The sequence below is a fragment of the Penicillium psychrosexuale genome, assembly GCF_028828465.1.
Source record: "Penicillium psychrosexuale strain IBT 29551 chromosome Unknown utg000004l, whole genome shotgun sequence".
NCBI classification, from domain to species: Eukaryota; Fungi; Ascomycota; class Eurotiomycetes; order Eurotiales; family Aspergillaceae; genus Penicillium; species Penicillium psychrosexuale.
Genome location: NW_026643189.1, coordinates 7,018,784 through 7,034,400, shown reverse-complemented (window position 1 = coordinate 7,034,400; position 15,617 = coordinate 7,018,784). Strand labels below are relative to the sequence as shown.

General features: G+C 49.9%; 8 protein-coding genes across 8 annotated transcripts; 3 read left to right on the top strand and 5 right to left on the bottom strand.

Moving 5' to 3' along the window:
• Positions 1 to 264: 264 nt before the first annotated feature.
• On the bottom strand, positions 265 to 1,440 carry N7518_008511 (SDR family oxidoreductase; the record flags this gene model as incomplete). The annotated part of the gene is made up of 6 exons (XM_057189438.1): positions 265 to 634; positions 691 to 785; positions 840 to 991; positions 1,052 to 1,059; positions 1,127 to 1,351; positions 1,406 to 1,440. 6 exons carry the CDS (start codon positions 1,438 to 1,440, stop codon positions 265 to 267), a joined length of 885 nt encoding a protein of 294 aa, XP_057041141.1.
• Positions 1,441 to 2,169: 729 nt separating this feature from the next.
• Positions 2,170 to 3,728, top strand: N7518_008510 (tellurite-resistance/dicarboxylate transporter family protein; the record flags this gene model as incomplete). Its single annotated transcript, XM_057189437.1, has 3 exons — positions 2,170 to 2,545; positions 2,599 to 3,325; positions 3,377 to 3,728. The coding sequence occupies 3 exons, from the start codon at positions 2,170 to 2,172 to the stop codon at positions 3,726 to 3,728; spliced, it is 1,455 nt and encodes a 484-aa protein (XP_057041140.1).
• Positions 3,729 to 4,460: 732 nt separating this feature from the next.
• Positions 4,461 to 5,297, top strand: N7518_008509 (uncharacterized protein; the record flags this gene model as incomplete). The annotated part of the gene is made up of 1 exon (XM_057189436.1): positions 4,461 to 5,297. One exon carries the CDS (start codon positions 4,461 to 4,463, stop codon positions 5,295 to 5,297), a length of 837 nt encoding a protein of 278 aa, XP_057041139.1.
• A 1,060-nt stretch (positions 5,298 to 6,357) lies between these two features.
• Positions 6,358 to 9,129, bottom strand: N7518_008508 (histone deacetylase hosB; the record flags this gene model as incomplete). The annotated part of the gene is made up of 1 exon (XM_057189435.1): positions 6,358 to 9,129. The coding sequence occupies one exon, from the start codon at positions 9,127 to 9,129 to the stop codon at positions 6,358 to 6,360; it is 2,772 nt and encodes a 923-aa protein (XP_057041138.1).
• A 594-nt stretch (positions 9,130 to 9,723) lies between these two features.
• On the bottom strand, positions 9,724 to 10,014 carry N7518_008507 (uncharacterized protein; the record flags this gene model as incomplete). Its single annotated transcript, XM_057189434.1, has 1 exon — positions 9,724 to 10,014. The coding sequence occupies one exon, from the start codon at positions 10,012 to 10,014 to the stop codon at positions 9,724 to 9,726; it is 291 nt and encodes a 96-aa protein (XP_057041137.1).
• Positions 10,015 to 10,880: 866 nt separating this feature from the next.
• Positions 10,881 to 11,096, bottom strand: N7518_008506 (uncharacterized protein; the record flags this gene model as incomplete). The annotated part of the gene is made up of 1 exon (XM_057189433.1): positions 10,881 to 11,096. One exon carries the CDS (start codon positions 11,094 to 11,096, stop codon positions 10,881 to 10,883), a length of 216 nt encoding a protein of 71 aa, XP_057041136.1.
• A 430-nt stretch (positions 11,097 to 11,526) lies between these two features.
• N7518_008505 (YggS family pyridoxal phosphate enzyme) lies at positions 11,527 to 12,366 on the top strand (the record flags this gene model as incomplete). Its single annotated transcript, XM_057189432.1, has 1 exon — positions 11,527 to 12,366. The coding sequence occupies one exon, from the start codon at positions 11,527 to 11,529 to the stop codon at positions 12,364 to 12,366; it is 840 nt and encodes a 279-aa protein (XP_057041135.1).
• A 248-nt stretch (positions 12,367 to 12,614) lies between these two features.
• On the bottom strand, positions 12,615 to 15,615 carry N7518_008504 (AP-2 complex subunit alpha; the record flags this gene model as incomplete). Its single annotated transcript, XM_057189431.1, has 4 exons — positions 12,615 to 12,725; positions 12,784 to 14,723; positions 14,777 to 15,111; positions 15,164 to 15,615. 4 exons carry the CDS (start codon positions 15,613 to 15,615, stop codon positions 12,615 to 12,617), a joined length of 2,838 nt encoding a protein of 945 aa, XP_057041134.1.
• Positions 15,616 to 15,617: the final 2 nt, after the last annotated feature.

Genomic DNA, 15,617 nt, shown 5'->3' with positions numbered 1-15,617 from the left:
ATGGTAAAGGACCGGGAGAACAGCTTTCTTTTTCACTCGGGGTAGGTAACCTTGTGTTACGCTAGAATCGGGTGCCGTGGCCAACCAGCGATCGTTCCTGACCTGACTCAGCATGGGGTACGCGAATATAACGGAACATGGCTAATAAAGTCGGTACTTGGATATAAACGGGTGTTTATTTACTTGTATGATCTATATCCGTTATATCTTTTGCGTTTGTCCATCATATCTTATTGAATATATTTACACCTCTCTCCCCCTCCTTTATTTAGCCGAGGCATTTTTGATCTTCCATAGTTTGAACATTTTAGTCATGGCCCGACCAAACAGTCCCGACCAAGCCCAGCCACCCGACAACATCCAAATCAACCAGCTAGCATGACCCTCCCAGATCCAGGCCTTACGACCACGAGCCCATGGCCACAACCAGCGCCATGGAGCTGAGCCATACAACACTTGAGAAACAACACTGCGAGCATAGGCGTCATTCGGCATAGCATTGTGCTGGCTATGCTTCACACGGGTAAGATACTCGGTCTCGATGGGGGAATATAAGGAATTCGGCCGCAGAGATCGGTCGGTCCGCGCAATACGCGATTGAACACCGCCGGTAACGATCGTTGTGACGTGGACACTGTTAATCCTGGTTAGAAAACACAACATAACGATCTTGGGGTTGTGGTATCTAACCCGAATGGCTCCAGCTCCACGCGAAGCGTGTCACTGAACGAGTGTAGTGCTGCTTTGGAGGCGTTGTAGACAGAGCCGAATACATATGGGATGATCTAGTCAATGTCAGTACGATCGGATCTACGGATATGGATATACCTCAAACTTACCCCGGCAATGGATCCAATCTGTACAATAGTACCTTTCGCCTTGATGAGCAAGGGCAGGAAAGCTTGGCACATGGTAATGACCGCGAAAAGGTTGGTCTCGAACGTTTGGCGAACCTCGGCAAGCTCTACTTCCATCGCGGGAACGGTATAATCTGCAGCAATCAGTACCTATAAATGGTTGACTCTAGCAGTCGCAGAGTGGGGTTACATACTCCGACCACTGTGGGATATTAGCCAGATGTACCTCATCGTTCACGGATAAAATGACAAAATCTACATGTACTCACGCGTTGTTAACGAGATAATCAAGACCCTTGTCTCCGAGTCTCTTCTCGACCTCTGTGAAACAAGATTTCACGTTCTCCGGGTCATCAACTGTAAGACTCAAGGTTTCAATGCCGATGTCTGCCAGATCAGAAATAGTCGCCGCATCGCGAGCAGTGGCTAGCACGCGTAGTCCATTTCGATTGAACTCGCGCGCAAGAGCGTTGCCGATGCCACCTGGAGAACATCTACTGTATATATCAGAAGTTGTTGTTGGTATCTGTCTAAAGTCTGCAACTTACCCTGTGATGAGCACCGATCTGCGAGTGTCTGTCATTCCTGACGTGTTTGAGCTGAAGTATGTATGACAGACTAAACCCAAGGTCTATATTTGAAAGTCACTTATACAACGTAGTATGTAGTAGAGCAGCTGGCTACGGCTGTACTAGTATACATATCAGGTAGGCGAGTGGGGATCAAGCAAATGCCTCGGCTCTCCACGTTTCCACGGTTCAGGGGATAGCACCGAGCCCTAAGCCCTATTGCCTGTTTTGTCTTTATAGTACTCCGTACAAAAATGCTTGGAGATATGAAAAATAAAAAAGGAATAACTTAGGATTGCACATTAACGAATCGCGAAGTAGACTTGTCTACATGCAACAACCTGAATTTATACCATCTCGAGTATATTGCCGAGAATCCACATAGCTGGTGGTCTATTCTGTTCCTCTCTCAGAGCAACCTCATGGAGCCGATCGAAAGCAGTCGTGGATTCTTGCCATCGGTCTCCACATTAATTCACGTCGATCCCAACGACCCGTCTAGTATTCTTTTCTACTTAGATTTTCAATCGCTATTAATTAAAGGGGCTTCGACAACAGAAACCTGAGATCGTACAGAATATTTTCCCCATGCTGGTATCTTAGCCTTTTGCGACATCACCTCTACTACCCATGCCATCATCCGCAAGCAGCACAATAGAACCCCCGAACGAGGGGGAAGTTCAAACCATCCACGCTTGTATTCAGCCGTGTGCACTCGTTGAGTCAGCCCACAATTAACAGTGATGGCCACCGAACCCGATCTACCCCGGCACATGCGAAGTCCCGGCGAAGACGGGTACCGAACACCAACGATAGAAGATGCTGAGCGGGCGCTCTCAATCCCGGGGACTGCTGAGGAAATTCCCAGTGGCAGAGTTTGCGAGGCTCATTCGTCTGCTCTGGAGGCTGCATTACAGCGAGCCTCGTCGCGGGCTACCGTGAAATCAAATCCGGATAAGGAAGCCGGTGCGTGCCGAGAGTATAACGGACTGAGCCTGTTTGGGCTCAAGCACACGGTTTCGGGGAAGCTGAGCTGGAAGGAGCGCATTCGTCATATTACATGGGCGTATTTTACGTTGACTATGGCTACTGGTGGCCTAGCTAATGTCTTGTATCAAGGTGTGCATGGTCGATTTCATTCCGTTCGGTTGAGTATGGCTAACAAGAACCAGTTCCATTTCGGTTCAGGGGCTTGGATACGATTGGCATCGTGGTTTTCCTGATCAATATCGCTTTATATCTCATCATCTGGGGTCTTCTGCTGGTCCGGTTCTATCATTATCCGTATACATTCAAGGCGTCGTTCATGCACCCAACGGAGTCACTCTTCGTACCCGCAGCTATAGTATCCTTTGGCACGATCCTAATCAACGTATCTCAGTACGGGCCCGAAAACACGGGTCCGTGGCTGATTCACGCAGTCTGTATTCTATTCTGGATCGATGCCACTCTAGCCGTTATGTTCTCGGCGGGCATCTACCTCCTCCTTTGGTCGACGCAGACATTCACCATCGCGCAGATGACTCCTATCTGGATTTTCCCTGCGTACCCGATGCTCATCATTGGCCCACATGCTGGGATCCTCAGTGCAAAGCTAGAACCGTCGCAGTCATTGCCGGTTATTATTGGCGGCACGACTATCCAGGGAGTTGGCTTTTTGGTTTCGTTGATGGTGTACTCGGCCTTCATATACCGGCTGATGACTCAGAAGCTGCCAAAGGAAAATCTCCGTCCTGGTATGTTTGTTTCTGTCGGACCGAGTGGGTTTACGGCTGCCGGGCTGGTAAATATGGCGGCTGGGGCGAAGAGGTCGTTTCCGGCCGGTTTTATGGGTGACGGGGCGCTGGCCGCCGATGTGTTAAAGATTGTTACTAATTTTGCGTGTCTTTGGCTTTGGGGGTATGTTTTATTGTTTGGTTATTTCTGTGTACTCGGCTAACTCTTCTCTAGGTTAGCCATCTTTTTCTTCATTATTGCAAGCACGGCCCATTGGTCGGCGATTGGACATGGACGCATGGTCTTCTCAATGACCTGGTTCTCATTTATTTTCCCTAATACTGCCTTGATCACTGCCACTTTTGCTATTGGCAAGGCATTCTCCTGCAAGCCTATTGAAATTGTTGGGTGTGCGGCGATACTACCGTTGCTGTTGATGTACTTTTTTGTGTGCTATATGATGGTTCGAGCTATTTTGACACGACAAATCCTGTGGCCTCAGAAAGGTGAGGACAGAGACGAGGGTGGGTTTGAAATTCTTCGAGTTAAACCAGAGGCTGCGGGTGGTGTTTTAGGGCATACATAGAGTGAATATATATTTTGCATACAAACTAGGACACTCAGCACCAAGGAATAAAACACAAGTATATTGTTATAATTCAAATAACAGGGTCAATACCAACCATAATTATCATGAAAATAACCCGAACGTATCCCCAAAAAAGGATAAAGAAACGATATACAAAGCAAGCTATACAAAAAGAAAAAACAAAAGAAAAACAAAAAAGAATGGACCCGCCGGGAATTGAACCCGGGACCCCCCGCAAGTCACTGTTGTAGTGCGAAGCGGGTATTATACCCCTAAACCACAGGCCCATTTGATGAAAGATGGGCATTTTATCAGCTACTCAAGGGATGAGATGTATGCCAATGGTAAATTTAATCCATACAAATATTGAAAAGACTGCTACTTTCCGAGTAGCTTATGTATGACTTCAACAAATTCTTCTATTACCCTAGCGGCGGTTGGGTGCAGGTTGATCGCGCTCAGCATTTAGGCTATTCAAGGGATCCTCCTTCACGAGGATCGAAGCCAGTTCCTTTGTGGACGCCGTGTCATCTTCAGTAAAGACACCTCCCCCTCGCAAGAAATCCCCAGCTAAGCTTATGATCCACGATAGCATCGAATCCATCTTTTTACATCAATATGTACGGATCATGGATACCGTCTTTCTTGCGACCGGATTTCACCTGGCCTCGACCGATGCAGTCAACAATATGCAAAACGACACCTGAATTGCCAGCTCTTCCTTTCAAAATGACACGCCGAGCCCACGGTATATTCCATGAAATACTCTATCGATTGTCGGGCTGGTACTGTTCATGGGTCAATATTCCTTTCGACGCACACATTGTGCAATTGCCGTTTGGGTTGGTCTTGAAGTGGACAGACCGAACCAGTCTAGAGGAGGTCGCCGCAATGCAAATGGCGCGAGCTGCCGGAATGCCTGTTCCGAAAGTTTTATCTTGCGGGGAGCACCCCCATGCGCCTTTTAATCGCATTTTCTCGATATTGATGACGAGATTGCCTGGAATACCACTTGTGAACTCGGTCGACCCTTTACAGGTTGAACTAGAAGAACCATGGCTTTTCGAGCTAAAAGAATGTGTTACCTCTATGCGTGCTTGGCCCTCGCCTTATGCCCGAAATATTTGCTCGGTTTTAGGTACCTCATTACGAAGTTCAAGAGTACCCGATCATATAATGGGTCCGTTCATAGACGAAGATGAGCTCCACGACTTTCTCTTAGGCCCTAGCTCTGGACACGGCTTTGCTTCAACTACAGAGTATATCCAAACTTTGACACAAGCAAATGAAATTCGCAAATACTCTCACCGAATCACTTTTACTCATGGCGACTTCAAGGCTCACAATATCCTTGTTGGAGACGATGGCCATCTATCGGCTTTCCTTGATTGGGGGTCTGCTGGCTGGTATCCTGAATACTGGGATTTTACGACTGCAATGAGATTTGGAAAGAATACCTGGTGGTACCAGGTGGCTTCGTGGATTGGGGGGGACCAGTACAACGAGGAGTTAGCTTGTGATATTGCGCTTAACTCATTGACGGTAGACTCATATATAGCTTTCTGAAGAGCAATGCACTTACTCTATGATTTGTTTTCCTCATGCTTTTCTTCCCGCATTTATAACTTGGTTTTATAATTTCAGAGAGGAGATGCAGGAAATTGAAATTCGAGGATAGCAGTAACGGACTGGAGAAGGATTGTACGCAGCGTAACTAGTGACTAACTCCCTATTCGAAGCAAGTGATTGTAACTCCCTCAAAGGCATAGGCTAGATTTCACAATCGGCCGTGGCAGCGAAGTGATGACAGCGCTTGCGCTATACTGGTTTCCAACAGCGAAGCACTCCTCCATCAACAGTATTACTACGAACAATGCCTTGCTGGATGAGTTCTGCATAGTCTTTTCCAACCATACAACGTAGTCAAAGCTAGGTATACTGTTGATATCCCCACCGTGCGATCTCATGATTTAATCAAGCTGGCCATAGCTAGAAGAATAGCGATTTGAACGAGGGCACATAGAGAATTGGACCTGAACACCCCGTTCGTGGGACCGTGATAAAACCGTAGAATTGTATGCCTTGTGCTGCCAACCGAAGAAGTACCGGGGAGGCCATCTTTGATAGAGTAGGGTTACCCATAACAGATCTGCATGACCGACGAACTGAAGCGTGAATCCCAAGAATTAGCGGGAACGTGTTCATACGGCATTGGAGGTACGGCGCAAGATTTTAAAACTACGTCCAGTCTCACCTTCAAAGTTATAACACGGTCGATTTCTTGTATGTTGAAGATCTGCAGCTGTTCGGAAGTAAGCCGGGCGTGGCCCGTCTCCCACGGGATGATCGTGGAGATGGACATGATATAGGGGTAACAACACATATGTATGGAAATTCCTAGGTCAAAGGTAGCTGTTGCTGGATTTATGTACCATAGTTCTATTAATACTGTCTAGGGTTCTTTTTGAGTCTATGGGCTGAAGAAAATAAGAAGACGAGTATTTTGAAGCCGTCATCTACTGTTACGGTCTACAAAGTTTACACAAGTGATGGAGGTTTCGACAAAAGTCAGTCTGGGTATCAAATTTGAAAAAAGAAGACAAGACAAAGATCATCCCCGCCCCCCCTAAGCACCCTCCATCACAGCATCCTTGGCCGCAACTGGGGGAGAACTGCCGGCGGAAGCAGCCGAACTCCCGCCGGAGTTGCTCCCACGTTTCTTCTTCCCCTTCTTGGGGGACTTTGAGCTTCGACCCCGGCGGTGGTGGTCAACCGCACCGCCGGACAACTTGCGGCCACGACCGGGCTCCTGCGCCGGCATGTTGAGAATTATCCGGGGGCGCCCCCTGACTCCCCCCACGGAAGTTGGAACCTGTGGAACCGGGGGGAGATCCAGGGGGCTGACACCCCGGTGCGGAGTTCCCCCACGCGTCAGACTGGTGCTCTTCCGACGGGAGGCACCCACAGACGGGGAGGCCTCGCGGGAGGCAGCAGGGAGGGTCGTGGCGGCGGCGGCGGTTTTGGGAGTCTTCAGGCCCTTGCGGGCCTGGCGTCGTGGGGTGGTGGGCACGGGGCCCGACTCCTTGGGCTTGCGCGCGCGCAACTGGCGCCCCTTCTCGACGGGGATGATGAGGTCGAGACCCCCGTCCTGGGCGCTCTGCTCTCGGCGCTGGCGGTTCAGCTCCGCCGGGCGGCAGCTCCGGGTCTGGCGGCCATCGGGGATGATGAGCTTCGAGAGCTCCCCGGTGGCCACGGCCCAGCTCACTTCTGGCAAAGGGGCGGCAGGGATGTTGGCATCGAGGTCCCCGGTGGACCTCCGGTCTCTCCCGGGGACAACGACCTTTGCCGCAAAGGATTTCGTGGCTGTCAGGTAGGTGGCAGCACTCTTCTTGCGCCCTTTGCTGGGCGTTGGAGCCATAATGGCATCCAATTCTCTCAGATTACTCTGAGACCACCACTCACTTCTGAACTCTGAGTTCTCACTCAGACCTGACAGGTGGCTGAGCACACCGGAGGACAGCGCGCGGTCACTGTAGCCGCCCTCGAGGACGCTGATGACGCGCCCCTCCACACCGAGGCCTTCCTCTTGCGACATGCGGATTACATCCGCCGTGAATCTGGCGTAGAATTCAGTCGGCACCTTCACGCTGTGGCGTTGCATGCCGTTGCCTTCCCACTCGCTGGCATCAAACCCGGCAGAGATGAAGATTGCTGCCTTGGGCAGCGGGGAATTCGGATTCACTTGCCGCTCTTGACTGAGTTCCATTGTACGTTGCCGTAGGAATGAGCGGGCTTTGGTGAGCAATGCGTTGTATTTTGTGCGGTACAATTTCCAGAACTCATCGAGATCGGCCCACTCTTCGAGATGAACATTCCAGATGGACTGATTGTGTGCTTCGACACAGAGGCTGGCACCCATGACTTTGTCACGCTCACCATTCTCGCAAGGGAAAGAGTTCACATCATGCAAGCTATAGTAGCCGATAGCTGTTTTGCTGTATGGAGGAGCGTCTTCATACTCTTTGAATTTCGTGGCATCGGTTTTGGCCAAGTCAGCTTTTTGTGTTTTGCTGAGTAATTTGGAGTTGTGGTCATATGCAATATCCTGAGACCCATCGCCATGGTGAAGATCGAAGTCAAGGATCGCAGCGTGGGTCAGACCGTGGGTTGTTGCTGCGTGGGAAATTCCGACATGAACGTTGTTGATCCAGCAAAAGCCGGAAGGGAAGTTAGCTGAACAATGGTGACCGGGAGGTCGAATGCAGACGAATGCGCGCTGGATCGGACCAGACTTGAAAACAAGATCCACTCCCTCGCAGACGCCCCCTAGGGCTCCTTGGAAGGCATTCACAGACTCTGAGCATAAGTAAAGGTCGTTGGCATTCAGGGCAGGGCCACTTGTCCCGAGGCCGTCGTCTGCCTCCGTCCGTTGTCTGGCAAGTTCGTTCCCATCCATGATGAGACGTGATTCTGCAAGGTCCCCCATCCATTTCAATTCTGACATCCATTGAGTTCCATGAACATCTGTAACGGCAGTATCAGACAGATGCACTTTGCGATCAGTCTTGATAATTTGAAAAGGAACATCAATCTCGTCCAAGCCCGAGATTGGATTTGCAGCGAGATCTTCCGCATATCGAGAGCCGAGGCGGACATAGGCTGCAGATATGCCCACAGCGCAGGCGCGAATGCGCTCTGGTCTTTCGACAATGCTGTCGATAGTTCGTTTTGGCGCCTCAAGCTGGGAGTAGCGGTGGCCATAGCAGTCGTCATGAACAATAACAGCAGTTTTAGTATTGACATCACCAGACCGGTGTAGTTCAAGCTCCTTTGAGAAATGCGCAGCAGCGACAGACAAAGCAGTCGGAACTAGAGCTTCTGGAGCCGGGCTGAAGACAAGGCGTGTGGGGGGCATCGCGGCTGAGGCTGCGGTGGCTGGCGACCCCACAGAGGTGAATGATGTGCGGCGTGAAGGGCCAGGAGTTGGAGATGAAGGTTTGAGCGGTTGTGAGACCGAACGAAGAGATGCAACAGACCTTTGCTTCTGTAGCGGTGCAATTGACCTGTGTCGTTCGTCTCGAACAGAAACAGGACCAGCTGTTTGTGAGACAGATTGCACAGGTTGATTTGATTGTAACGAGACAGCTTGAACAGGTTCACTGGGCTGCAGAGGAATAGCAGGTACAGCTCGAGCGGCTTGAACAGATCTAGAGGGGAGAGGATGGGATGGAACAGGAGAAAGACGAGGTGATAAAGGCAATGGGGTCTCTGTCGCCAGGGTCAGGCGATTCAGAGAATCGATCAATTCACAATGCGCCTCATCGTTATTGTCGTTCTTAATACCATTGTCCCCTGATAATGGCGGGTCCCCCGCAGTGGAGGGGGGCTTGTATTCCATCTTGCAGATTTCGACTCTGCCACAAAGGGTCAATACACGATGTTTCTCGTCATTCAAGAAATGAAAAGAGATGATAGGTCGAGGTTCGATGAATAGGGAAAGGGAATCAAAAGCAACAAAGAAACAAAGGAAGGGTGGGGATTCACATGTTTGGGTTAAGCCACATGGGGTAGGGGTTCGGTCGATCACCAGACCATAGAACAACGACATACAACGACATACAATAGACAACATTCTTAGATTTCTATTGATGAATTGAGGAACTGAGGAATTGATTATTGATCTTCTTTGATCGCCTCTACTTGGTTCTTATTGTATAATAACTAGATTCGTCTTTATTAGCTTTTGCAACAATGCACAATCATAATTCATGCTCTTTATTAGAACTCATCTCTAATATAGAATAGTCAAAAATATCCCAAATTCAAGAAAAACAAAAATCAGATCTCATGTAGATCATCTAGACCATCGTATCCAGGTAATGGAAGACCGTAAACTCATTTAAATCGAGATCCCAACCCCCCGACACCAAAGCTTTAAAAAAATAATAGACAGAGAAGAGAGAGAAAAACAAGTCAAATGTAGATGTTGCCACTAACGCGACCGCAGACCTCGCCATTGATACCACTGATACCAACGGCGCCCGAAAGAATCCTTTTCACCAAGGGAATCTTGAGATCGGCGGCCGGTCTTATTCTCCTTCTTGCGGGTCTCCTTCTCAGATTTGAAACCACGCGTGGCATGCGAGTTGCAGAAGCAGTGCATGTGCACGGTCTCGACGCTGATGCCCGGGCAATTATTCCGACGATGGGCGGCACAGACGCTGTTGCCGGCATCTTCTTCGCATTGGCACCATTCGTAGAGTGTGAAGTATTGGCGACACATATTGCTCTTGTTGGATGCTTTTCTTCGTTGCAGTTGGCTGTTGACTGTTGACTGTTGCGGGGCGTCCTGCCGATTCCCGCAGTAAGTTCTGGATATTTGCAGTTGCAGTTGCAGTTGACAGTTGATGGTTGATGGACGATGGACGATGGACGATATGGACTTGGTGGTAGTTTCAGAATATGTAAAGCAGATTGACTGCGATATGAAGATTGATGATGGTGTATGGCAAGGAAATGAGGATGTCAAATGCCCGGTGTGTAAATGGCGTGTGAATGGTTTCGAGCGTCGCTGACTAGCTACTAAGCCTAATCGGAAGACCTCGGAAAGTATGCTTTGTAGCTGGTGATGTCGAGATGCTCAGATATTTGAAGGCTTATTCAGACCAGCTGAAATGAGTGATGATATGGAGAGTTGAAGATGTTGACCAGGAAGGAAAAAGAATAGGACAAGAAGAGCAGCCTATTAGTCCTTTAAGTTCTTCTAGGCCTCATGTAATGATGAGTGAATAGTCATTGACCGCGTCTATGAATGGAACCACGGCTATTCATTGGAGCTGACGTCAAAGAAACCATAAACTTCTTTGATTATTATGATGGGTATTATTATAGTTATATTCTTAGTGGGCTTATACCTTGCCTAGACCTTACCCCATCCGTCGGCGGCAGGTTGCATCTGACACCAGGTCGTATTCTCGCCGAGGGCGCCATCGAACTCGGTACCGCTATTTTGGCTCTTGGACAGGTAATCTAGGCAGCAAACTTGGCGCTCTGGTGGGGACTGGGGGTAATGCAAATGGGAGTCTCAGAAGAAAGACCAGAAAAAGACAAGCAGGCGGCTATTTTTCTGATTCAACAGGTTGGACGGAATTAAAAATAGAGATCAAGATCCTGCATCGAGGGACTAGTTTGAAACCCAACGGCGACAATCTGATCGACAAGACCAGCCGAGAGCCAGTCAGTCCTGACAGGTTGAGACGAACTGAGGGGATCCGCCCATACCCGGCGCTCCGCAGTCTCTTTTCCGACGATGCATATCTGTGATTGGAGCAGAGGTCTGTCTGGCTTGCCGCCAGGATCTCGCATCGGGATTGCCTACCGGATGACTGCAGAAATAGAGTTTGTACGGAGGACTCCATATGCCAGTTGACATTCTTAGGATGTAGATGATCTCACGGATCTCTCGATTCAAAGATGCAAACGGAAAAGTGAAATAGACGGTGAGGCGCAGGGCTAGATGTGGCGCATGCAAGTCACGTGCGACGGAATATTCTCCGAGGAGATTGCTGCCTAAGGCTCTTATCGAAAGTCTAGTTACTTTCTATTCCTGACTAGCTTGGATTTGATTCATCTCAACTCAGTTGACTGAACACATCATTGAAGTCTCTATCTGAACTTATATCAAACCCTTCAAATCCATAACAACAAATCTATACGTCAACAACAATCAGAATCAACAGAATCAACAGAATCAACACAACATCAACAACATCAACAACAACCCCACCAACCTGCAATGACAACCAACACACCATCGCAACCACCAGCAATGAACCCAGCAACACCAGCACGCGCCAGCACACTCCTCTCAAACCTAACATCGGTGCGCGCCCGAGTGAGCACAGCGGCCCTCCAATCCCCAATCCCCAGTAAACCAATCCGCCTCGTCGCCGTCTCTAAGCTCAAGCCCGCATCCGACGCATTGGCACTGCACCAAGCGCCAGGATCGCAAGTGCACTTCGGCGAGAACTACCTTCAAGAACTACTCGAGAAATCGCGGCTGCTGCCCGCAAGCATCAAATGGCACTTCATTGGCGGGTTGCAGAGCAACAAGTGCGTGACGCTGGCACGGGACGTGCGCGGACTGTGGGCTGTCGAGAGCGTGGACTCGGAAAAGAAGGCGAAGTTGCTGGATAAGGGGTGGGGGGAGAGGGGGTCTGAGGTGGCGGCTACGAACCACGACGAGGATGGGAGGCTACGTATCTATGTTCAGGTTAATACATCTGGCGAGGAGAATAAGGCGGGTGTTGAGCCTGCTGCGGCGCCGGCGCTGTGTCGATATGTTCGTGAGCAGTGTCCCCGGTTGAAGTTGCAGGGTTTCATGACTATTGGGGCTATTGCGAGATCCCGGGCGACGACGGTGGAGAATGAGAATGAGGATTTTGTTTGTTTGAGGGAGACGAGGGATCGGGTTGTTAAGGAGCTTGGGTTGGTTGGGGATGAGGCTGAGTTGGAGCTTAGTATGGGTATGAGCTCCGATTTTGAGGGGGCAATTGCTCTTGGTAGTGATCAGGTTAGGGTTGGAACCACGATCTTTGGGGATCGGCCGCCGAAGGCGGAGGCAAATATTGTTTGACTTAGGACTGGGGGTGGTTATGAGTTACGATTTCGTGAAGATTAAAAGTGTTTGGGCTTCTGGTGTCACCGCTGAAGATGCTGATCATTAGATGTACCGTTTGTATAGCATATCGCACCTCTATTTGTTACTAAACTGGCAAGGATTATACAAAAGATGCGATGTTCCGCCAGGAACACTGGCTAATATTTTACTCGATAATTCAATTAGAGATATACATGAATGCTTCCATATCACCTGCAGACGCTTTAATCGAAGGCTTCGTCTGCTCTCACGCCCTGGGCCAGCTTCAGCTCCATCTGTTTGACCAGTGGCCCGGGGACCTCTTCTTGGGTGGCACGAACAGTGACGCGATACATCTGAACGAAAGAGTTAGCATGACAATACGAAAAGAATTGGAAGACTTCTGATACATACCTTCTTCTCGTAGTTGGGCTCCAGCCGCAGCAGACAGCCCGTCTTACCCCCCTCGAATTGGTACACGGCGCACCCAACAATGTTCTGAGAGTTCGGGTCGACGCCATCCAAAATCTTGAATGCGAATCCCTCGACAATCCTCCGAGTGAACCTCTCATTGGCAGTCTTGTTCTTACCCAGCAAGGCAAAGGTCTTCTGGGATTCCAGAGGTCCACCGCCAATCTGGCGCCATCGCTTGAAGAACTCCTCGGATGACAAAGACGAGGATTCCATGTAGCGATGCATCAGGACAGGCAGCTGGAGTGTGTAAGCCTGGAGAGCACCGGCCAAGTATGAGATACGGATGGTAGGCGCATCCGCGAAGGGACCATGAGCGGTGCAGAACAGAGTCTGCTGTGTCTGCCCGGCAGCCGCGACTGTTGGTTCGGGCAGGTTCCTCGTGTCGACCTTCAACTGAGGAGAGGCCGGGTTGTCGACGGTGGTGGTAAGAGACCCGATGGGGTACGTGGACTTGTTCGAGATATAAAGCTTCACGACACCCATAGGACCGCGGTACTCCGAGCGCAGTCCGACCTGGATCTGTGCATCTTCGAAAAGCACACCCTCGCGCGAGAAATACAGTCGGTTGTAGCCGATGTCCCATTCTGGGGTCAGATGAGCAGCACTGGCCATGTTGGGAGCTGGGGCTGTGGGACCGCTGAGATCCAGGCCTGCCAAGTCGCCCGATGCACTGGCCGCATTCGACGCGCTTGCCGGGCTGGCTGGTGTATTGCCGGACCCAGTGCGCGTACCATTGACGATTGTCGTGAAGGTGCGCTTGAGACCGGTGTTCTGTGCCAAGAGCATTTCCTGCTTGTCCGCATTCGCGTCCTTGCCACCGATAACCCAGGTCTTCTTCTCACTCGCGCCTGCTGTTTTCTGGTGTAACCGAGAAAGTAGAATGGAGGTTCGCTCTGAGAATGGCGGCATCTCATCGCAGACCGTCCGCAGCAGATCGTCGGTCGGGAGAGTCGCCAGCGACAGGTACTCAAATGCTCGTTGCTGCAGTTCGGAATCAGGGGAATGGCTGTATAGGCGGAATATTTGCAAGAGCTGGGGTTTGATTTCGGGGAACAAATTCACAAACTTGACAAATGACGAGAGGATCATCGCCCGCGCGTTGTCGGAACTGGAGAACATTTTGGCCTGCAGAGCCAGGAATTGCTCAATAGGGCTTGAGCCTGCGTTTTCGGCGATTAGGTGGCCGTACTCGCCCAAGACATAGCAGCCGATTTTCACCAAGCTTTCGTGGCAATCAGACTTCAGGTAGCCTAGCAGAGTGTGTGCTGCATAAGCTTGTAGTTCTTCGTTGTTGGTCACGATCTGAATCACTCGTTGCCATACTTCGTCGTTGACATGTTCACCCGCCAGTGAGAGCAGTTTCAATGTCATATCGATGTACCATTGTGCATCGGCGGCGTATTTCTCAGTAAGAATGGCGACCTTAAGTACCATTTCCTCTCGAATGGCATAATCGGCAGTCTGCAAATATCGAAGAAGCTCGTTAACAATGGGGCCGGCATTACTGGTATCGCACATGCTGTACAACAGGTCCAATCCTTTGCGACGAACACTGATGTCGCGGTCTCGGAGCGAGCCTAGGATAATGTTCTGGTGCTTTTTAATCGGGTCAAGGGTCTCAGCCCGAGCGGCGAAATGGGTCAGCGCATCCAGACCAAGGTATCGAACGTTAGTCTCCCGAGACTGAATGTATTTGCCTAGACGGGTGGAGATTTGCATCATGAGATTGTGCTCAGAGTCGAGGTGGATGAGGAGGTTGATGGCTTCGAAAAGGATGGCGTTTTGCGCATTGTTCTGCTGGACATTCTTGGGTGTTTCCATTGCAGCTTGCATCATCTGGGAGAGGGACTCTCGAATAATCTCGCGAACATGGCTATCCTCTGTAATTGTATGTGAGAAACCGAGTTATGATTTGCTACAGCACTAAACATACCTGATGGGGGATAATATTGCAGCAGGCGCAAGAACTTAACCTGGATCCATGGACATGGTACGCGGTAATAGAGGTAGTCGGGAGCAATATCATTGTCAACCACAATCCGCTTCAACCGCTGTGCAGCCTTGACATAGCAGCCCTTGTATTCCTCCGGCAGATCTTGAGCTAGTGCCATGACCAAAGAGGTGACGGAGAGCGTTACTCCCATATCAGGGTCATCCATGATCGATATGATTCTTTCGGCCCATTCGTTTCGCACGATGCCGGGGTATTTGCGATACAACCGAAGCAGCGTTAAAGCAGCCTTCTTTTTGACGAAAGATTTGGAGGTACTGAGAAGTGTTAGAATAATCATAAACAAAACAAAACCCGTTCTAAACCCACGGTGAGATGAGCAGCCTGTGAACCTCCGAGCCGAGCGCTTCTCCCAGCTCTTTACCACCGACATTGGCCACAGCATGCAGGGCCAAACAGTTATTCAATTCATTATGATCGAGCAGATCCTTCCGAATACTGTTGACAACCAAATGAAGCAGCTCATGCTCCTCATGCAAGAATAACGTGACAGCCAAGTATCCGATCTGCTTCTCAGAGTACTTAGGCGAGGTAATCAAGTTAACAGCCTCGAGATGGCCAAAGTCCACATCGTAACCCTGAATGTAGACATAGAGCAATTTGCAAACGTATTTCTTTTTCTGATAACCATTAAGATTGCCAGACTTAAACTTCTGCCGGATATTGGCCAGCTCCTTGTTCACGCGCTTCTCCTCGAGTTCTCTAGCGCGGGCATTCCGCAGATCAGCAATGAACTGCACAAGCCCTCGCATTGACGACATAG